Source organism: Schistocerca cancellata, chromosome 8 (assembly GCF_023864275.1).
Source record: "Schistocerca cancellata isolate TAMUIC-IGC-003103 chromosome 8, iqSchCanc2.1, whole genome shotgun sequence".
NCBI lineage: Eukaryota > Metazoa > Arthropoda > Insecta > Orthoptera > Acrididae > Schistocerca > Schistocerca cancellata.
In genome coordinates this window covers 189,040,720-189,064,738 of record NC_064633.1, presented here as the reverse complement: position 1 = coordinate 189,064,738, position 24,019 = coordinate 189,040,720, and the positions used below count along the sequence as shown (strand labels likewise).

General features: G+C 41.7%; 1 protein-coding gene across 1 annotated transcript in view; it reads right to left on the bottom strand.

Moving 5' to 3' along the window:
• Positions 1-24,019, bottom strand: part of LOC126095459 (lutropin-choriogonadotropic hormone receptor-like) — a 669,001-nt gene that overhangs the window by 206,907 nt on the left and 438,075 nt on the right. The window contains exons 6-7 of the mRNA XM_049910251.1: positions 7,724-7,795; positions 6,541-6,609 (exon numbers count right to left, since the gene is read on the bottom strand). Coding sequence (XP_049766208.1) covers positions 6,541-6,609; positions 7,724-7,795 — 141 coding nt within the window. The remainder of the gene's footprint in view (positions 1-6,540; positions 6,610-7,723; positions 7,796-24,019) is intronic.

Here is a 24,019-nt window from a genome sequence, read left to right as displayed (position 1 = left end):
TTATATGTGTAATAACCTTTCTTTTTCAGTTACTATAGTAATTGTCCTTAGGACTGACGACCGTAATTTCCCCCAAATCTCAAATATCTAATTGCCGCTAGTTAATTGTTAACGTAATGGCTTCACATTTACTTTCTTTTTCAACTTTACCCCTTTTCAAAATTAATTTCCACAAGTTTCATTTGCATTTTTCCTTTCATTTAGATGTAACCCTTTCCTCCCTCTTTACCGACAGATTAACTTCGGTGACGATTGCTTTTCCCAAATTTCCATTAGGTACACGCGGTTTGATTTTACACTGTGATTAAGGTCGATAAGTGAGGGGGAGGTTACACACTGACATGCGGCAGTGGCGCGGTGCATACTTCTACTAGCCTTTCGCCTGGATGACAGTGTTTCTAGAGAGGACGATCGAGCGATCGACTTGGTGTAACAAGAAACGACATTCATCCGACCACCCGAAACGTTTCGATCGATCCACGGTCCACTCTCGATGATCCCGTAGCCACTGCAGTCCTAACTGGCGATGTCGCTGCGTTACATGGGAACAAGAACAGCCAACCAGTTTCCCCATTTCTGAGATACTCGTTGCCAAGCGCCGTGCCATAACAATCCGCCCTTTGTCAAACAAGGTTTTGGATTTCCCCACTTTCGGCAGGGGGTTGTCTCTAAAATGAGTTCTCATTCGTCGTCGTTACTGCGTCGCGTGATCACAATGCCACCGGGCATATTCGACTGTTGAGGAACTCCGTGTTTAACAACGTGCGCTGAACGAAGTGCTCAGAAACGTACCTACACCAGAATTGTACTCTGTCGTCAAATATACCACAGGTCGCCGCCTTTCCACCTTTACAGTACCGTATAGCCTCTGACTACCACGTGGTACGTCGAACACCTTGTTGTCTACTCGTGGTTTTACCATCCAACAACCACTTCCCATAACTGTTCATGACAGTACCAAGCGAACAGCTGGCCAACTTCGCCGTTTATGAGATGCTCGTTCCCAGGAACTGGGCCTTAACAGTGTGCTCTTTCTCAAAAATGGGTTTGGATTTCCACATCTGCGGCACGTATTATCGCTAAAACTAGCGTACATTCGTCTTCCTTACTGCGCCACGTTGTCGCAACGCTACCAGGCACATCAGTTTCGCGGTTGGCAGTAGTCATAATACTTTAGCTTGTCTATATATATTTTTGTAGATGAGACAGTTTAACATTTGAGGAAGCAATCGCGTGCATTCAGTAAAATGGAACTGTATTTAGAGAGCAGTCATGCTTTTCAGAGAAAGTTGGCGCTTAAGCCATTCTGGAATACCGCCTTCTTTTTTAACAGTTTCTCTTGTCTCGTAAGAAAAACAATGCATTACGGCCGTTATAAGTCTCTTGCATTATTTGTTGTTTCTTGGTCATCTTAAAAGCCCGTCCAGAATAGTTTCTACACCAAAAGTATTAAAACGGACTACCTAATGTGGAATGAACACTAAACCATTTGGTACTTCCTGCCAGATTAAAATGTGTGTCAGACGAAAACTCGAACTGAAGACCTTTGCTTTCCGGGACAAGTACTCTACCAAGCACAACTCGCGACCCGTCCTCACAGCTTTCCTTCCACCTTCTAAACTTAACAAAAGCTCTCCTGCAAAACTTGGCCGTGCACAAGCAGAAAACTTGAATCCTGCAAAAAGAAAGTCGAAATATTCTACTTGCACTATTCAGTAGAAGCCAGTATTTAATGGGCTTTAGCCGGCCAGTGTGGCCAAGCGGTTCTAGGAGCTACAGTCTGGAACCGCGCGACCGCTACGGTCGCAGGTTCGAATCCTGCCTTGGGCATGGATGTGTGTGATGTCCTTAGTTTAGTTAGGTTTAAGTAGTTCTAAGTTCTGGGGGACTGATGACCTCAGAAGTTAAGTCACATAGTGCTCAGAGCCATTTGAACTATTTTTTTTTTTTTTTTTTTTGCAACACTTGCAGGACTAGCGCTCCTAGAAGAAAGGATATTGCGGAGATGCAGAGACATGGCATAGCCATGTACTGAGGGACATTTCCAGAGTAAAATTTTTACTCTGCAGCTAAGTGTGCGCTGATATGAAACTTCCTGGTAGATTAAAATTATGTTCCAGACCGACTCTAACTCGGGATCTTTGCCTATCGGGAGCAAGTGATCTAGCGACTGAGCTACCAAAGAACTGCCCTCACACGCTACAATATCCTTTCTCCACGATTGCTAGTTCTGCGAGTGTCGCAGGAGAGCTTCTGGAATGTAGGACATGACGTCGAGAAGAGCTGAATAATTTCCCTTTGCATATCCTGAGCTACATTTTGTTGGACACGGTCTAGCATGAGGAGGCAGTGACCGATGTCACGAATCTTGCAGCATGTCTTCATCATTGTTAACCTACCAGTTCGGTACGCCGACACGTGGCCGGCATCAGCTTGCAGAGACACGTGCCAGCGTAAGCCCAGCTGACCCCAGATAAGCAAGCTTGTCTGCTAGAGTCAATAAACACAGCCTTATCTCAGGCGGTCCACATACAGGTCTGTTTCTACATACAATGCATTGTCACTCAACCGCACTGAGTACCTGTTGTCTTGTTCCCTTACTCTGAATCATTATGTTGAGGTGTGTGTGATACTGTTACAGCGTGCCATTAGAACATATAAGGAAAAGTAATTATCTGTAAGACAGTCATTTGTTGGAGAACTTAAAAATATTTTACATAGGTAAAGTGACACGAGATTTGTTAATATTTGGTTTCTTCAATGTGTTCCTCGTGCTCCTTTGAAAGCGGCATCGAGTGAAGGGGCAATTTTGTCCCTCGTGACTTCCGTCTCGACACGACAAAGCAGTGGTGTAAATTCTTCCTGATACTTTCCATAATAACACTCCTTCTAAAACATGACCCCATGCAGCTCGTATTTTACGAAAATTAAAATCACTAGGTACATCACAGTTACCTCACTCTTATGTCTTCATCCACTTCTCCTTCCCTCTCCTCATTCACATTTTTCTGACCACACATCGCCTCCTACGATTCGTCTACGTTTGCCACTGACCGCATGTGTCAAATAGTGTATAGTTGTTTGGGATTACGAAATTGGCCAAAAGTTCAACAGTAACGTTCATCACAGGAATTTTAATGTTTTCATGCAATCATAACGTATGTAATGGGCATCTAAGTGACTTTGCTGATGCCCAATGGAATACGTTTGTGTCCATTGCCTCACTGTATGCCATCTAGCTTCGAAGGTCATTCAATAACTGAACAACACATACAACAGACTTAGAGGCTAATGCAGGGAACTGAAACTTGTGTGTCAGTTGACAGACTTTCGAAGAGTCTTAGTCATTTGTTCAATAATATTTACGTAAACATAACGTGCTAGGTCTTAGTAACGGTGGTGTATCTGTCCAAGAATCTAACTTTGCGGAAAAGCGTCCTGTGATCCGGTTTCGTTTTCGAAAAATGTATAGCCATCAGAAATATCCTTTCGGATGAAAAAACAATATGACATTAGTTTAATGAGAAACCCGAATTTTTTACTCGTGGATGAAAAATCTTAGAAGGGGCAACAAATGGGGAGCCGACGGGCAATGTTTCAGGCGTCCGGCGGTAGTAAGGACTTGGGCGAATCAAGTTCGTATTGATTCACTTACCGAGAAGACCGACGATTTACAGTTGAACAGATCTCAAGTAAACGTTAGCACAGCTCATTCCATCGTTCAAAACCACTTGACTTAACATGAAACTTGTGCAAGGTGGTTTCCAGAGAGTTTACTGTTCATAATAGAGGGAAGAGATACTGCATTTGTGTCGTGATCAAAAATCGTTTCAGCATCGATGGCCGAACGGTTTTGCACAGGTTTTTAGCCTGGATACAGCTCTTTGAGGCGGAGTCCAAGCATCAAAGCATGCAATGGAATTACCCTCACTCAACTGTCCGTAAGAAATTTAAAACGCAACAATCGGATAGGAAGGTCACAATTACCTTCTTTTGGAATGATCGTGGAGATATTTTTAGAGAATCAATGCTCAATCAAAGGCTTACTCAAGCATTATTGAGAACTAAGTCTACCCCTTGTTGAATAGGAAATGTCATGAACGGTAGAGACAGCATTCAGTCTCATATGGCACGAGTGACGCGGGAAACTATTGGCAGAGTGAGAGGAGAGGTCTACCCACAAGACTGGCTGACCCTGCGGAGTGTTATCTATTTAGTTGGATGGAAGGAGCTCTGTGTGACATCAAGTTCAGTAGAAACTAGTTTCGAGATTAAGGCAAAGAATTATTCGCCAAGATGATAAAAAGATTGGTAAGAAAGTGCAGAAGTGCGCAGAGGTTGTTGAGAATTACGTAGAAAAACTGACCATTGAGTTAATAAACTTTTTCTGCACTACCGCTATTTGTTTTGTTACTGAATGCTCCTCGTATATTAGTCACCCAAAATGGGCTCGACTATTAACGTTTCGCCGTCCTTTACAAATGTGTTGAAGGTTCACGGTTTCGTCGTAATGAAACCAAATTCAACGTTAATATTCAAAAGAAAGTTGTAGAATTGTAGAACATGTTTTTTGCTCGCGTATCTTCTCAGAATCTACTCTGTAGGAATCAACATGGATTCCGGAAACAGCGATCGTGTGAGACCCAACTCGCTTTATTTGTTCATGAGACCCAGAAAATATTAGATACAGGCTCCCAGGTAGATGTCATTTTCCTTGACTTCCGGAAGGCGTTCGATACAGTTCCGCACTGTCGCCTGATAAAGTAAGAGCCTACGGAATATCATACCAGCTGTATGGCTGGATTGAAGAGTTTTTAGCAAACAGAACACAGCATGTTGTTCTCAATGGAGAGACGTCTACAGGCATTAAAGTAACCTCTGGCGTGCCACAGGGGAGTGGTATGGGACCATTGCTTTTCACAATATATATAAATGACCTAGTAGATAGTGTCGGAAGTTCCATGCGGCTTTTGGTGGATGATGCTATAGTATACAGAGAAGTTGCAGCATTAGAAAATTGTAGCGAAATGCAGGAAGATCTGCAGCGGATAGACACTTGCTGCAGGGAGTGGCATCTGACCCTTAACATAGACAAATGTAATGTATTGCGAATACATAGAAAGAAGGATCCTTTATTGTATGATTATATGATAGCGGAACAAACACTGGTAGCAGTCACTTCTGCAAAATATCTGGGAGTATGCGTGCGGAACGATTTAAAGTGGAATGATCATATAAAATTCATTGTTGGTAAGACGAGTGCCAGGTTGAGATTCATTGGGAGAGTCCTTAGAAAATGCAGGTCATCGACAAAGGAGGTGGCTTACAAAACACTCGTTCGGCCTATACTTGAGTATTGCTCATCAGTGAGGGATCTGTACCAGGTTGGGTTGACAGAGGAGATAGAGAAGATCCAAAGGAGAGCGGCGCGTTTCGTCACAGGGTTATTTGGTAAGCGGGATAGCGTTACGGAGATGTTTAGCAAACTCAAGTGGCAGACTCTGCAAGAGAGGCGCTCTGCATCGCGGTGTAGCTTGCTGTCCAGATTTCGAGAGGGTGCGTTTCTGGATGAGGTATCGAATATATTGCTTCCCCTTACTTATACCTCCCGAGGAGATCACGAATGTAAAATTAGAGAGATTCGAGCACGCACGGAGGCTTTCCGGCAGTCGTTCTTCCCGCGAACCATACGCGAGTGGAACAGGAAAAGGAGGTAATGACAGTGGCACGTAAAGTGCCCTCCACCCCACACCGTTGGATGGCTTCCGGAGTATAAATGTTGATGTAGATGTAGAAAGTTCCCGGTGAAGAGATAATTTGCAAATCGATCGAAATTATGGCAGACGTTGAAGGGAGTGTGATCTTCCCTACAGAATTTCTAAACTCTTTGCAAGTACTAGGAATTCTATTACACTGCCTTCGAATTGAAATTGGACTTCCGATCACACTACTCACCAAAACTATGTAATGGAACAAGGATTATCGTCAAATAGCTATCGAATAATGTCATCGAACCCGAACTTATGGCTGGAAAATACAAACGACACACACTATTTATCCCCGGAATACTGCTGATCTGTACTGAACTGTCATTCCAATTTAAAAGACTGCAATTTCCAATCAAATTAGTCAATAGATTTACAATTAACAAAGCGCAAGGAAAAACTTTAAAATATTGCTGGCATCAACCTCGAAGACTCCTGCTTCTCTCATGGTCAACTACACACAACTTCCTCTCGAATAGTAAATTCGAAAAATGTGTACATATATAAAACCAAAATAAGAAAAACGTAGTTTGGAAACAAATACTGTAAATAGCTAGAATACGTTTTCTATAAACATTTTTCACCTATTATACCCTAACAAGTATTGTAAATAGTGGTAATACGTTTTCAACAATTTTTTTACCCCTTATACTTTACAGTTTATCCTTTTATTCCATCTACCACACAATATCATATCAACTCCCTGAGTGAAGAAGGGTACCCTAGCTAGAAAAGCAAAACAAGGAAAGATAAAAAGTGCGCATGCGCTACTCACAGTTCCTGCAGAGAAGTCAGCCTTGTGAGTGCAGAGGGTATCTTGTGCAGAAAATTGTCATCCAGATGCCTGCGAACGGGAGGTTTGGTTAATACTGCTTGACAACCATATCAAAAATATGTAAGTGATTTGAAATATGATGAACTCCATCACTGATGTCTCACTTGTTACAGTTAAGAAAGCTAACTTCACGTTAATTATACATGTAAGACTGAACTATTGTAAACTGGGTATGTGCCTAGTCGTTTACTGAAACCAAAATATGTCACGATATTTCAAGAAGATCAAATCGATTTCAGTAGGCTGTATTTTCTACATGAATGGAGATGGAAAAAGGCAATTTCAACTTATGGGAAGGACTATAAATTTTTAATTTTCAAAAGAATCATTCGATTATACAGAGATATATGCATGTGTGCCTACACAACTGTGGCATACTTTTTAAGTCATTTTTTATTAGACCGCTTTCTTATTGGTTTCTTTGGAACAAATTTTTCAACAGATTTCAAAGTTAACTTCCCCCTGAGTAAGGGACACGAAATTTTAAATATAGCTCAGAAGTGGATGATAATAAATATTAGCTCGCCTTGTTATCCATCTGTTCAGTGTGGTTGAGGGTGGGTTGAAAAAGATGGCAATGCCTGACATCTCAGCTGCCCTGCAGAACTGGCGTGTTTTGCAGGTAGTATCAGAATGTGTTTCAGGAGGTAAGTGTTCTGAGGGGCATAGCTGAGCAGAGAGAGAGATGGGGGGGGGGGGGGGGCGAAGAGGAGGAGATGTGTGTGATATATGTGACATATGCATACATGGATGAAGCCATGGCGAAAAAGTTAGTGTACCTAGTGTACTTAGGGGTATAGTGTCTCCACAATCCCACCAGCAGCCATGAACTGGCATCTTACAGCTGGTGCCAACAACCTCATACTTTCCAAGCCTAAGTTAAAATCTCCATCAGGTATATATCTTCATTCATGTAGAAAATGCAGTCTTCTGAAATCTGTTTGAAAGTGCAATAATATTGATCATTCTAATTATAAATAATAACATTTGCTTTTAAAATATTCCTCATCTGAATAAGTCTTGCTGACTTCACGAAATAAAGTGCACTCCTTTAAGAATTTGGGCCAATCTGACAATAGCGTTCTTTGCTCTCTAAACTGTAATAAATAGTTCAGAAACTTACAGAGATCTCAGAGAAGTCACATTCTGGAAGGCGTCGTCGTCGATAGTTGTGATCTGGTTCCTCTTCATGACTCTGCAAGAATAGAAATGTTTTATGAAATGCCATTAGTATTGAACGCTGGTACTCTTTGTATTCGCTCTCTGAGTAGGAGTTATATTTATCTCTTTTTGCATGAATTTTTCCTCTGGGATCTTTTCAAGTAGCAAATAACATTGCTTTTCCGCTTCAGGCACTCTTCGTGTAGGTCCATAGGGCGCCTCAAAGATTATTGCAAAGGCAATGCTATCTGTGTCTTTAATTCTGTTTAAGCCTGGAGATGCGTTTGCAGCACATAAGCGATATGCTTTCGCAGGCACTGTTGAGACAAGAATGTGGCCTACGTACATGCAAAAATATACAGAAACGTTTCAGTTTCATAATTACAGTTACTGTTTCGTCACAATACAAAACCACCAAGTCTCATTGCAGTCTGCCGAAAACATGCCGCATGCTTCAGATATAAAGGCAATTAAAGATTCAAACAAAACAAATTCACCTGATGACGACAGCATGAACATCGGAATACATACGACATTTGAATAAAAAGTTAGTGTCATATGAAATCGGTACTATTACATGTCATTCGAAACAGCAGTCCACTATAAGAGAAGTACGTAGTTTACATACTCGTATTTATATGCAGTAATATGAAAAGTTTGGAACAAAGACCCAACAGCGTTTCTCGATTATTACAAGTAGAATGTCACCAATTTCTGTGGGAGCGCTATTCAAAGAAGATGAACCCTTTGACACGTCCACATCAATGCGCATATCTGTCAGTAAAAGAACAAGAAAAATGCTTCTCTGGCAAAAGTGTCAGATAATAAAAGTAAACAGATTTTTAGTATTAATTCTGTCTGTTCTAGTCTAGGACTCCAGCAAGAAGTATTTCCGAGACATTTAACTTTTAATGATGTAACTTTCTGCTGCAGCATCTGCAGAGGTGTTTTTCTTTTTTCATTTTTTTCACATCGGAGAGAGATGATGAGCTGCAGGAGAGCTAGCCTTTTCCAGTCAGTAGTTTTAGTTCATACTGTGGTGTTACAATTTATTTAGGAGAATTTGGATGCTTATTTAATTTCGATGAGTTTTGTTGTTGTGGATGAGAGGAAGATGTTCTTATTCTTATCTTCTTTCTTCGCCTTACGGTTGAGGGATCACACACACAGACTTCATACATAGTATCATATAAACACTACTTTTCCCCTTACTTCATTTGCAGGTGGAACGGAAAGCCGAATAACTAGCAGTGGCTTAGATATATTCGGCCATGCAACGTATGCTGACTTGCGGAGTATGTGTATCTAGACGTAGACGTATATATCCAATCTAACCCAACCGTTCTAGTCCTCCACCGCAACAGAACCGACACAAATGTTTCAGTAGTCCCTTTTTACGCAACCAATCACACCGCACGAATTAACTACGTAGAGATATGTTTCCCAAGTATTGATATTTTATAGTGTCTGCTCCATAGGCAAATGAAAATTGTTCACATTGGTGCTGCCATGAATTATTTACCGTGACCAGAAAATCGTCTGATCTTCGCTGAAGGAGAATACTTTGCTTCAGTGTATTAAAGTATACACAAAACGTGCATACCAATTTCTACGCTTTTTTGTAATCAACCTCTGAGAAAATAAGAAGAAATAAAAGATTTACACATCGTACGATAACCACCAGAACAACCATCAATATGATCCTCAGTTGCAGTTGTTCTTCAAATGAAACTCTGTGTACATTTATTTGCTTAAGACATTTGCTATCAATAATCCATCAAAGTCTGAGAATAATATAGATTTTCACAAATGCAACACTAGAAGAAAAAATCAGTCTAGCTTTGGCGCAGAAGGGGTGAAAACCCTTTGATCTACCCACGGAAATAAAAAGTCTGACAGTAGCAGAAGTGTTTTCAAATGTTAGTTAAAGATGTTTCTCTTTAACAACTGCTTCTATAGCATGGAGAAACTTTTGAGTAGGGGTAGTTAGTAATTTCTTAAGGATAAAAGACCTGTAAATGGTCAGCATATAGCTATGTAAATAAAATCTGTTTTTTAGTTTTTGTTTTTGTATAAAAGTACTGAGTGGATCGTTCAGTTGACACGTTCTACACGTTTATCGTGAATTTGATCTCTTCTACAGGTAACTAACAGCAGGCGCCCTGAGAGAAGCAGTGACATCTTTTAGCGTAATTGAGGATAGCCTTATCGAATTAATGCTGAAACGGCGTTACAGCGTTTGTAGCAGCACAAAGGTGTTTAATATGTTTCCATCTACAGCTATAATTAATTAACTAGTACGTAACTGCAGTTTCTTTTCATCAGTCTTCTGACTTGTTTGATCTTCATCTCAAACAGCACTTGCACTCCAACACCCTCAGTTATTTGTTAGTTATGTTCCAACCTCTGTTGTCCCCTACACATTTTACACTTCACGATTCCCTCATGTGTCACGGATGTTCTTTCCGTATATATTAACATTTGTTTTATCAATCTGTCTCCTTCTCTTGTCTGTGATTTACATGTTTCTCTCCCCGTCGATTCTGCGGAGGAACTCCTCATTTCTTAAGTTATCAGCTTTAAACATTGCACTATTTATGTTGACGCCCTTGGTTTTAACTATCACCGAAGGTTGTTTTGAGTTTTCTATATTCTGAATTAGATCTTCCAATGACCACTTCTTTTTTCGATTTCTTCACTTTTTTTTGGAGCCATTCCACCTCTGCTTCCCTTCGCTTCCTATTTATTTAATTACTAAGTGACTTATACTGTCGTATTACAATCATCCTCTTAATATTTTTGTACTTCCCTCTTTTGTCGGTCAACCGTTATTTAGCTGTTACCTTCTTTGCACCTACACTATGTGATCAAAAGTATTCGAACACCCCCAGAAACATACGTTTTTCATATTGGTGCATTGTGCTACCACCTACTGCCAGGTACTCCATATCACTGACCTCAGTAGTCATTAAACATCGTGAGAGAGCAGAATGGACGCTCCGCGGAACTCACGGACTTCGAACGTGGTCAGGTGATTGGACACTTACAGCACAAAAGCGTTCAGGTCGATCTCGTCTGTTGACTGACAGAGACCACCGACAGTTGAAATGTGTGTGAAATCTTATGGGAATTAACTGCTAAGGTCATCAGACCCTAAGCTTACACACTACTTAATCTAAATTATCCTAAGGACAAACACACATGCCCATGCCCGAGGGAGGATTCGAACCTCCGCCGGGACCAGCCGCACAGTCCATGACTGCAGTGCCTGAGACCGCTCGGCTAAACCCGCGCAGCCCGACAGTTGAAGAGGATCGTAATGTGTAATTGGCAGATATCTATCCAGACCATTACACAGGAATTCCAAACTGCATCAAGATCCACTGCAAGTACTATGACAGTTGTGCGGGAGGTGAAAAACTTGGATTTCATGGTCGATCGGCTACTCATAAGCTACACATCACGCCGGTAAATGCCAAACGACGCCTCGCTTGGTGTAAGGGGCGTAAACATTAGACAGTGGAAATACGTTGTGTGGAGTGACGAATCACGGTACACAATGGGGCGATCCGATGGCAAGGTGTGGGTATGGCGAATCCCCTGTGAACATCATCTGCCAGCGTGTGTAGTGCCAAGAGCAAAATTTAGAGGCGGTGGTGTTATGGTGTGATCTTGTTTTCCATGGAGGGGCCTTGCGCCGCTTGTTGTTTTGCGTGGCACTATCGCAGCAAACATATTGATACTTTAAGCACCTTCTGGCTTCGCACTGTTGAAGAGCAATTCGGGGATGGCGATTGCATCTTTCAACACGATCAAGCACCTGTTCATAAAGCACGGCCTGTGGCTGAATGGTTAGACAACAATAACATCACTGTAATGGACTAGCCTGTACAGAGTCCTGACCTGAATCCTATATAACACCTCTGGGATGTTTTGGAACGCCGACTTCATACCAGCCCTCACCGATCGACATTGATACCTCTCCTTAGTGCAGCACTCCGTGAAGAATGGGCTGCCATTCCCCAAGAAACCTCCAGCACCTGGATCAACGTATCGCTGCGAGAGTGGAAGCTGTCATCAAGGCTAAGGGTGGGCGAACACCATACTGAATTACAGCATTACCGATGGAGGGAGCCACGAACTTGTAAGTCATGTTCAGCCGGGTGTCCGTATACTTTTGATCACATAGTGTTTGTTTGCGTGTCCGACTTTAGTAAATACCGTTTGTAGAGATGTCCGTTCCTCTTCAAGTTAATTACCTACTGTAATGTTATCGTCGTATCTACATCCTTAGAAAAATTCAGGTGCGACTCATTATTACTTCAGTACCCCTCTCCTTTCCACATTGATTCTTCCGAACTATCCTTTTAAACTTCAGTCTGCTGTTCATCATTACTAAATTGTGATCGGAGTCTGTATTAGCTGCTGGGTACTGATCTGAATCCAAGACCTGATGAAAAATCTTTGTCAGACCATGATGTAATAGAGCTGGCCCCTTCCTGTGTCACCGTGCATCTTCCAACAATACCTTTTCCTCTTGTGATTTTTCAACTGTGTGTTAGCTACTATTCGCTGAAATCTGTTTCAGATGGCAGTCTTTATCTTCTTTCACTCGTACTACGAAGCCCATATTCTCCTATAAATCCTTCTTCTATTCGTTCCCCTACTATCGCGTATCTGATCCCCTTCATTAGAGGCTTATAATCTCCCATCATATACTGGAATGCCCATTCCATATCCTCATATACCTTCTCTGTCTCTTCACCTTCCGTTTGCAACGTCGGCATGTTAGTGAATTATTGTTGATGGCATTAGTTTGTTGTCGTTTCTGATTACAGCAACCTTACTTGGGTAAGAGACGAAATACTTTAATTGATCGACAAAAGATAGGAGAAAAAAAAGTTGAGGGAAAGACAGGAATACAGCAACATAAATCCCTTGGGAATGAAATAAAAATAAATAAAAGACAGAAAAGGTAAAATGGGTGAAGAAATCGAAAAAAATGATCGTCGTGAGAACGGCATACACAAAAGTCAAAACAACTTTAGATTTAATGTTACAGCCTTTGCTTTCAATTTAGAGTGCAATGGGAATACCACTGTGTGCAGAGGAGAGAGCGGTTAGGTGGAAAGGGTACAGTAAAAGTCTCTGTGAGGAGGAAGACTTATCTGATGACGTTGGAATCGACGGGGATGACGTAGAGGACCCAGGATTAGAGTAAGAACTTAAAAGAGCTCTGGGAGATTTAAGTGCAATACTGCACAGGGGACACATAACATTCCTCCGAAAGTTCTAAAATCATTGTGTTAAGTGGGAACCAAATGACTACTCAAGTTGGTGGGTAGAATCTATGACACTGGCGACGTACCATCAAACTTTAGGAAAAATATCATCCTCACAATTCCAAAGATAGAAAGAGTAGATTACTGCGAAAACTATCGCACAATCTGGTTAACAGTTGATGCGTCAAAGGTGCTGAGAAGAATGGTATATAGCCGGCCACTGTGGCCGAGCGGTTCTAGGCCGTTAAGTCCGGGACCGCGCTCCTGCTACGGTCGCAGATTCGAATCCTGCCTCGGCCATGGATGTGTGTGATGTCCTTAGGTTAGTTAGGTTTAAGTAATTCAAAGTCTAGGGGACTGATGACCTCAGCTGTTAAATCCCATAGTGCTCAGAGCCATTTGAACCATTTTTGACGAATGGTATACAGAAGAACGAGAAAGAAAACAAACGATCTGTTAAATGACAATCAGTTTGGCTTTAGGAAAGATGAAAGCGCCGGAGGGTCATTTTTGACGTTGCCGTTGATAATGGAAGCAAGGCTGAAGATAACTCAAGACACGTTCATAAGACTTGACCTCGTAGAAATATTGTTGGACAGTGTAAAATGACTCAAGTTGTTTGAAATTCTGAGAAAAATAGGTGTACGCTGTAGGGATACGAGAGTAATATACAATACGTACAAGAACGAAGGTGGAGCAGTAAGACTGGAAGACCAAGAACAAAGTGCTCGGATGAAATAGGTTGTCAGTCTGGAGTGTACTACTTCATCCCTAGTGTTCCGTCTATACATCGAAGAAGCAATGATGGAAATAAAAGAAGCGTTCAAGTGTGGAATTAAAATTCAAAGTGAAAGGATACCAATTCTAAGACTTGTTTATGACAGTGCTATCCTAAATGAAAGTGAAGATGAATTACAGGATGTGTGAATGGAATGAACAGTCTAATGAACACAGAACGTGCACTGAGAATCAATCGAAAAAAGACGAAAGTAGTGAGAAGTAGAAAAATGAGAACAGCGAGAAACTTACAATGAAAATCGCGGATCAGGAAGAACACGAAGGAAAGGAATTCTGCTACACTGTAAGCATAATTACATTTGACGGACGAAGCAAGGAGGACATAAGAAACAGACTAGCACAGACAAAGATGGCATTTGTGGCCAAGAGAAGACTACTAGTATCAAACATTGGCCTTAATTTCAGCGAGAATTTTCTAAGAATGTACGTTTGAAGCACAGTACTGTATGGTAGTGTATCATGGACAGTGGAAAAACCGGAACAGAAGAGAAGCGAAGCATTTGGAATGTGGTGCTACAGAATAATGTTGAAAATCAGGTAGACGGATAAAATAAGGAATAAGGTGGTTCTGCCCAGAATCGGCGAAAGAATTAAGTCCAGACTTCTGACATTCCATCTACCGACGCCTAGAGCGCTATCCTTTAGTTAGTTGTTTAATTTTTTGCAAGTTCTCACCTCTCACTTGTTAGGCCTTTACCCGCAACCCGAATGGGGGACTAATCCGGAATCTTTTGCCAATGGAGAGATCAGCGTGTCAATTGTTCAGTTACAGGGCACATGTGGTTATACATTATGTCTCTTAAATGCAGTAGTTTCCATTGTCTTCTGCCTTGTCATGCCCCTAATCATTGGCGATTCATCATCAGTCATTTAGAGGCAGTTTCCCACCCCAAGAGCAAGAGAGCCTCAAATACTGCCCGCTCCTTCACCCTTTTCGACAAGGTCATTGGAAGAGGGACGATGAATCCTTATACTGAAAGTCTTCGTCCTTTTATAAAAAATTTTTGCATTGGCTCAGATCGAACCTGAGATGTCAGGATGTCTTAGGTTACTTCTAAAAGACGCCACCAGTTCAGTTACAGATTACTGAAATGTATTCACCTATTTTGACAATCTCCTGACAAATGATCTTGCTAGTGAGTATTATATTCAAATGTTTTATGTTTTTGATGTTATACTTTGACTTCTTCTACACCCACGAGAATCATCCCGTTTTTAGGTCTATTGAACGAATGCTGAATCTAATCTAACCACTAGACCGAAGTGTTCAGTAAACAGAGAAATATTTATATCCTCACTGGATGTCAATTTTAATCGCTTCAACTACGCTAACGATCCGCCTCTCAGTGAGGTGGTACTGTCAGGAAGTGTGGCTAATGGGGCACAGGTACGTGGAAACTACTGCAATTACAGTCGTTGGGAGCTTACGGTAGTTAAATCTGAGATATGCCGACTGTCAGAGATCGCTAAGTAACAGCAAAAATATCCACAGCGCCATCGCTGCCAGCGATCACTGCGCGTATGTTCGTTGTTCCGCTCCGCCGCCCAGCCCGGCGTTAAGTGTGGAACCAGTACGTGGAGATGATATCGCAACAGCATTCCACAACTTTCCGGTCTCTGCTGGACACGCTCCTGATGGCGCGATAAGCATCTGAAGCGGGCGCTAAGTGTAGTGGGACAGCATATGTCTCTACCACCGGCTGTCACTTTGCTCGACAAAGGTCGGAAAGTGCGAGCAAGTCCACAACTAGAAAAACTGGCAAACAGGACCAGATGACCCACTTGTGGCAAAGCAAGACGAGTGGCAAGTGTTGGTTACCTGTACAGCCTGCTGTTGTCTGAAACTGAAACTCTGCAGGGAAACCTCTGAGTCGTGTAACGCTGTAACGCTGAAAGGCTGCCAACTAGTTTGAATACATGGACATCCAACCAAAACATTGTGGTTGCCGAGATCATTTTGAAAGTTTTGTTTATACCTGTTTTTTTGAGAGAGAAAAACAATATGACGAAAATGAGATACCTGTTACTCATCGTTATTTCCAATTCATCTCTCTTCACACTCTCATTTGCCGTCTAGCGCGACTAGTTTCGAACAGCGCTTCTCGTAATATTAGCGTTAGTCACCAGGTTCCTTACAGCAAATTGTTCTATTCCATGACCACGAGCTCAAGGAATTTCCTACAGATGACAAGCGATGCTGTTCGACTATACTTAATACTATCAAGATAAAGGGGCTTCTCCAGTATTTACGCTGTATTGGTGGAGTAGGAGAATTTCTTGCAATATGTATTTATTTTCATTATTTGATGTATAATATGCCAAAGAACAGGCATTACTTCCTTAAAAATGGCTCTGAGCACTATGGGACTTAAAATCTATGGTCATCAGTCTCCTAGAACTTAGAACTACTTAAACCTAACTAACCTAAGGACATCACACAACATCCAGTCATCACGAGGCAGAGAAACATTACTTCCTTGATGTGCGTATTTGGTTATCCGCAATACACATAATGGATGAATTTTTTCCCTATTTGTAATTTTTCCTCAACCGTTTGAGTGATATACTGAAAGGTTGATGAAATCTTATCGGGCTCTCATCTGGGTAGCTGAGTCGAAAATCCGCGACGTTTCGATGAGTGTCATTCTCATCATCTTCGCCATCGTCACTGATTTTCGACGCAGCTACCCGAATGGAATTCCGAGAATATTTCATCAGCAGTATACACCGAGAAAGCCTACACTCACATACTGAAAGGTTGTCTACAACGTGTACGGATGCAAAAATTCTGTGATAGTAATCAACAGAAATGAAAGGGAAGCAATAGCAGAGAACTTCGCAGGATGTCCCTTACGTTATTCAATCTACAATGTCTCCCTCCTAAGAGTCATCAGGTACCCTTTCTTTGATGTTTCGGCAGATAACTCCAATTTCCTTTCTGCAATGTGTAGCTGGAGTCAAGCAAAACATTCACTCCTTATGGCGTCTTTCATACAGGGAAACAAAAAGGATCGGTCTGTTCACTGTTACAAACAAAGTGATTTTTAAAGCAGAATTCACAGCGGTCAAGATTATTCTATAGGGGTATTTTTTGATCGATATTTATTAACAGAGACAGTAAAACGCGACGAATAACCAGTAATCCAGCAGCGAATGAGCAGTGCTGTTGCATGTCGGGAAGAGAAGCATGGACCAGTGTAGCTCTGCCTCTGCTCGCTATTGTGGTACTGCTCATTCTCCGTGCTGCCGGCCGGAGTGGCCGAGCGGTTCTAGGCGTTACAGTTAGGAACTGCGCTACCGCTACGGTCGCAGGTTCAAATCCTGCCTAGGGCATGGATGTGTGTGATGTCCTTAGGTTAGTTAGGTTTAAGTAGTTCTAAGTTCTAGGGGACTGATGACTTCAGCAGTTAAGTCCCATAGTGCTCAGAGCCATTTGAGCCATTTGAATGACGAAGGGTTCTGAGATCTTCCCCATAAATTTTACTTTAGATTTCGTGCCAACTAGTGTTTATTTTATGATTTCTCATGTCTTGGGATATAATCCCCTTTCTTCTAAAATTTGTAATGGTGAGAGCCTGTCTAGTGAATCGTAAGCTTTTTTGATATCTACAAATGTGCCTTCTACAGGGTTTCGCCTGAGAGTTCGCATTTTGAGTATGGTTTTGAGGTTGAGCATTTGCTCCGGACATGATCTGTTCCGTCTGGATCCTGCCTGATATTCTACTACTTTGGGTTATAATTTCTGCTGTGTTCTATTCAAGAAACAAGCTGATAGAATGTTGGAGGTGACAGGTAATACAAAGTTCCCCCTAAGTTGTTTACATCTGATTTATTATCTTTTTTATGTGGTGAATGGATTAGAGCATTCAAGAGTTCTGCTACAATTTCGTCCTCCCCTGATGCTTTATTGCTTTTAAGTTTCTTGATGTGTGCATAAATTTCGTCTTGTGTTGGTGGTGACGAGTTCTGTGGTGAGGTTTCTGGCTGCACTTTCGGGAATCCCTCTTTTGGTTCTGTCAAATTTAAAAGCTGTGAAAAATATGTGCCTAGTACTTGGCAATTTTCTTTATTTGTCAGGGCCAATTTACAATATTGTTTTCGAAAGCAAAGTTTTTGTGGTGAGTACCCTTTGATCTAGTTTGCGAAGCTCTTGTAGAAATCGTGTGTATTGTAGTTTTTGAAGTTTTCTTCGATTGACTGCAGTTGCTCACTGACATATTCTCGTTTGATCTGTTTCAAAATCTTAGAACTCTCTTTGCGCATTTCGAAAAATTTCTTGTGCGTTTGTTCTGATTTGTTGCAGTTGTAATTTTGATATGCCTTTCTTCTCTTTTTTAGTGCGTTCTCGCATTCTTGATTCCACCAAGTGGATTTTGGATTTTTGTGAAGAGGGATCAGATTTTTTGCTGTTTTGATGATTTTAGTTTGAAATTCCTCCCAATCTTCTGCGTGTTGTTCTTCCCATCTTCCAGTGATTTTACAGTCTCTGATTTTGTGTAGATCAAATTTTGGGATTAGCGGTGTTTTTCTTTTGAATTTCCTTTTGGGTGCGAATTTAATTTTTATTCTGGTTAAATAATGATTCGAATAGATATTTGCACCTCTGCGTACGTGCACATCGTGAATTTCTTTTTGGTAGTCATATGACATTGAAACATGATCAATCTGAAATTCTCCCAAATCATGGATGGGTTATTGCCACGTTTTTTTGTTTTTTGGGGATGTTTTCGAAGTGAGTTTGACATAATTTTTAGTTATTTTTGTTGGCATTGTTCAATGAGTCGTGTTCCATTTCTATTGGCCAATTTGTTTGCTAGATAATTTCCTACTGTCTTCTTGTATCTGTGTGCTCTGTCTATTTGTGCAATGAAGTCACAGAGCAGAATTTTCATATCATCTTTTGGAATTTTGCCTGTTTCAAGTTCTTCCTAGAATCTTTGTTTCTTCAGGCTCTTTTTGTATTACCACCATTTGTTAGCGTATGTACATTAATAAAGGTGTAGTTTTTGTTGGTATGTTTGATTCTTAGGGTCATTAGTCGATTGTTGATGGGTTTCACATCTGTTACTGAGTCCAGCACTTTTTTGTCTGCAACAAAGTCCATTCCAGATAGTGATGCCATTTTCCTTGTTTGTTCCACTTTTGAAGATTCTATAATTATTGTACTGTATCGTTTCTGAATCTTGAAAGGCAAGAATTTGAATTTTGTACTTCGTCAGTTCTATGGTGAGATTGTGTAATTTTTGTGCTTGGATAAGAGTCAGATTATTATTATTATTCTTTCTTTTCTCAGACGTTATGTCTGGTCAAATATGGAAAGTGACGCGGACCTTGATCAAGCGTGACTTCCTTTTAACTGTACGGTATATGTTACATTGCATTTAGGAACTTTCGGGTAACATGTATCAATAATTACAGATTTCTGTAGTTGTATATATAAGTTTGGATGTAGCTGTATTGCGTTGATGTACTGGTGGATATTGTGTGGTATGACTCCTGTAGTTGATAGTATAATTGGTATAATGTCAACTTTATCCTGATTATTATTATTATTATTTCCCCATTTTATTTGATATTTTGATTGTAGGTATCTTGAAACGTACATTGTAAAAGTCTGAGGGCGTCTTCGAATTTTTTAACATTTGTTCGATGTCTATCATTACTACTGGAAATCGGTTGTTTCAGATAGGGGTTATTTTAAGCAGTTTCAACAATCAGGTTGAACTGGAAATGAAAAAAAATCAGAATAACTGAAAACCTGTTGTTTCAGCGTTAATCGCCATCCATATCTGACAGTAATATTTGACAGTGTGACGTCAAAAGTCCGATAAAAGTGATAGAGTGCGCGATTAAATCGTTAGGATGTTTCGCTGATGTAATTCAGCTAGCTCTACTGCAAGTATGCAAAACGAAATACCATAAATTGTCAGAACTTTGAGCTTACTTAAAATTTTTGGGTTGTTACTTAAAGTCAACAATAATACAGAAATGAACCAAAGGATTGCGAACAAAATTTGTCTTTTTGTCTGAACGGCTTTGCGTCCACGTTTCACGTTTGTACAGTACATACACTTTCAGAAAACACTTAAGTTTAAATTGACGTTCGATTTTAACGAAGCTCTCATTTTTAGAAATGCTTTTCTTGCTATCGAGAGTCTGAATTTTATGTAACTACTTTGGCCATCGCCATTTATTTTTCTTTTTTTTCTCATGATTTATTTCGGCTGCACTCCATTACTGTTGATCTAAATACACTGCTGTTGGTGTTATAATCACTTATCATGACACTATTCATTTCTTTCCGCTGGTCTTCCTAATGCCTCGTCGTCTTTGGCACGATTACAATGTCATCAACAAACCAAAAGTTTCTATTTCTTCTTATTGAATTCACTGAAGCGCCAAAGAAATTGGTATAGGCATGCGTATTCAAATAAAGAGATACGTAAACAGGCAGAATTCGACTCTACGGTCGGCAACACCTATATATTACAACAACTGTCTGGCGCTGTTGTTATATCGGTTACCGCTGCAACAATAGCAGGTTAGCAAGATTTAAGTGAGTTTGAAGATGATGCTATAGTCGGCGCACGAGCGGTGGGACACAGCATTCCCGAGATAGCTGTCCCGTACGACCATTTCACGAGTGCACGGTGAATATCAGGAATCCGGTAAAAAATTAAATCTTCGACGTCGCTGCGGCCGAAAAAACGGGACCAACAAAGACTGAAGAGAATCGTTCAACGTGACAGAAGTGCAACCCTTCCGCATATTTCTGCAGGTCTCAATGGTGGGCCATCAACAAGTGTCAGAGTGCGTACCATTCAACGAAACATCATCGATGTGGGCTATCGGAACTGAAGGCCCACTCGTGTACCCATGACGACTGCACAATACAAAGTATTCCGCCTCTCCTGGACGCGCCAACACCGACATTACACTGCTAATGAATGAAAACATGTTGCATCAACTGAGACATGGTCGCGCATACAAACAGTGATCAAAAACTGTCAAATGTTTTTTATTCCAGTAATTGATCACAATATCAATTCTTTAGACGATGACGGGTTTCAGTCCGTAATGACCATCCTCAGATCTTTTTTACACAATCTCCTAAAGTGATAAGGCCATAGTGGCATCGTCAAAAGATATAAATATAATCAGCACAGCATCGTCACATAGATCTAAAATAAGGTGTAGAATAGGCCACATCAACCAGACAGTCCTTATTGGGTTCAAAATGGTTCAAATGGCTCTGAGCACTATGTGACTTAACTTCTAAGGTCATCAGTCGGCTAGAACTTATAACTAATTAAACCTAACTAACCTAAGGACATCACACACATCCATGCCCGAGGCAGGATTCGAACCTGCGACAGTAGCAGTCGCTCAGTTCCAGACTGTAGCGCCTAGAACAGCACGGCCACTCCGGCCGGCTCACTATTGGGCAGTGACATTACAGAGCATATCTAGGATGCCTTGCAACATGCTGTTCAGAAGAGATCTCCACCCCCTTGTACTCTTAGGGATTCATGGCGCCAGTTCCCTCCAGCACTACTTCAGACATTACTCGATTCCATGCCACTTCTGCGTGCTCGTGGGGCCCTACACGATATTAGGCAGCCGTACCAGTTTCTTTGGCTTTTCAGTGAATAACCCTTTTCCAAATTTCAATTTGGTTTCCTGCAATGCACGCTCTATGAAAGCCAAATCAATAAGCAGCACTTCCTCAGTTAACTAATTTTCTCGTCGCCTCTTGTAGAACAGCACATAATAAACGAAAAACACAAAATATATCACTCCTTCATCCGCTGTTACCCCACTAACTCGCTCACCACTATTCGAATTGATGGCATTACGAGTCTGCGACAAGTAGACGGAGGACACGCTTAAGAGATTATCACGTATCTTTCCTTGAAAATAAACGGAGCCAGTAAAAAGCTTTTGTGCACTGATGATTTGAATCTACCACCATTTCTCTTAACAGACAATGATAAATGAAAGACTGCAATATTACAGTATGAGCTCTCAAAAATAACGTGGAAGTATAGAGGCTGCGGTGCTTAAATCCAGACAAATGAAACTTTTTGTAAAAAAAGCAAATTTATTAAAACAAAATAAAAATGAAAACGAAAATCCTTTTACATATAAGTAGTGGTATCTTACAAGAGTAAGATTACTCGATATAATCCCCTTCAGCTGCAATGACTCCCTCCAGTCTTATCGTGAAGCGACCGCACGCACTCTTTAAAACAGCGCTGTCCATATTCGCGAATGCTGCTTCGATAGCCGTGCGGTAGAGATGCGACATTAGGGTACCTCATCTTATTGGTAACTCTTTCGACTACGATCCAAATGTAGTAACCGAGGGGGTTCAAGACCGAGCTATTTGGAGCCAGGGTTTCTTTGACCAGAACATGTTAAAGTTCAGAATGAGATTTCCACTCTGCAGCGGAGTGTACGCTGACATGAAACTTCCTGACAGTTTAAAACTGTGTGCCAGACCGAGACCCGAACTAGGGACCAGCACAACTTCTGTGAAGCATGGAGGGTAGGAGACGAGGTACTGGCAGAACTGAAGCTGTGAGGACGGCTCGTGAGTCGTGCTTAGGTAGCTCAGTTCGTAGAGCACTTGCCCGCGGAAGGCAAATGTCGCGAGTTCGAGTCTCAGTCTGGCACACTGTTTTAATTTGTAAGGAAGTTTCATGTTAACATTATCAGAGGGCTACTTTTGGACTAAATGGCTCGTATGAGGCAGTGCACCGTCCTTTTGAAAGACATATTGTCTCCCCGAGGCTCCAGTTACCATCCACGGTTTCACGACACTTCTCAAAACTTGCAGATAAACTTGCAGATAAACTTATTTTGTGACGGTTTGTCTCTTTTCAAAGAAATGTAGCGGCATTATATCACCCTCACTGGACACAATATCTAGGATATGAACCGCAGAATTCTCCGAAGCATCATACTTGGCCACAATATCGTAAATACACTACTGGCCTTTAAATTGCTACACCACGAAGGTGACGTGCTACAGACGCGAAATTTAACCGACAGGAAGAAGATGCTGTGATATGCAAATGATTAGCTTTTCAGAGCATTCACACAAGGTTGGCGCCGGTGGCGACACCTACAACGTGCTGACACGCGGAAAGTTTCTAACCGATTTCTCATACACAAACAGCAGTTGACCGGCGTTGACTTGTCGCGATTGCGGTTTATCGTATCGCGACATTGCTGCTCGCGTTGGTCGAGATCTTGACTGTTAGCAGAATATGGAGTCGATGGGATCAGAGGGTAATACGGAACGTCGTGCGGGATCCCAACGGCCTCGTATCACTAGCAGTCGAAATGACAGGCATCTTATCCGCATGGCTGTAACGGATCGTGCAGCCACGTCTCGATCCCTGAGTCAACAGATGGGGACGTTTGCAAGACAACAACCATCTGCACGAACAGTTCGACGACGTTTGCAGCAGCATGGACTATCAGCTCGGAGATCATGGCTGCGGTTACACTTGACGCTGCATCACAGACAGGAGCGCCTGCGACGGTGTACTCAAGGACGAACCTGGGTGCACGAATGACAAAACGTCATTTATTTCGAATGAATCCTGGTCTGTTTACAGCATCATGATGGTCGCATCCGTGTTTGGAGACATCCTGGAGAACACACATTGTAAGCGTGTATTCGTCATCGCCATACTGGCGTATCTCCCGGTGTGATGATATGGGGTGGCATTGGTTACACGTCGCGGCCACCTCTTTTTCGCATTGACGGCACTTTGAGCAGTGGACGTTACATTTCAGATGTGTTACGACCCGTGGCTCTACCCTTCATTCGATCCCTGCGAAACCCTACATTTCAGCAGGATAATGCACGACCGAATGTTGCAGGTCCTGTACGGGCCTTTCTGGATACAGAAAGTGTTCGACTGCTGCCCCTGCCAGCACAGTGTCCAGATCTCTCACCAATTGGAAACGTCTGGTCGATGGTGGCCGATCAACTGGCTCTCACAAGACGCCAGTCACTACTCTTGATGAACTGTGGTATCATGTTGAATCTATACACGCCATCCAAGCTGTGTTTGAATGCCCAGGCGTATCAAGGCCGTTATTACCGCCAGAGGTGGTTGTTCTGGGTACTGATTTCTCAGGATCTATGCACCCAAATGTAATCG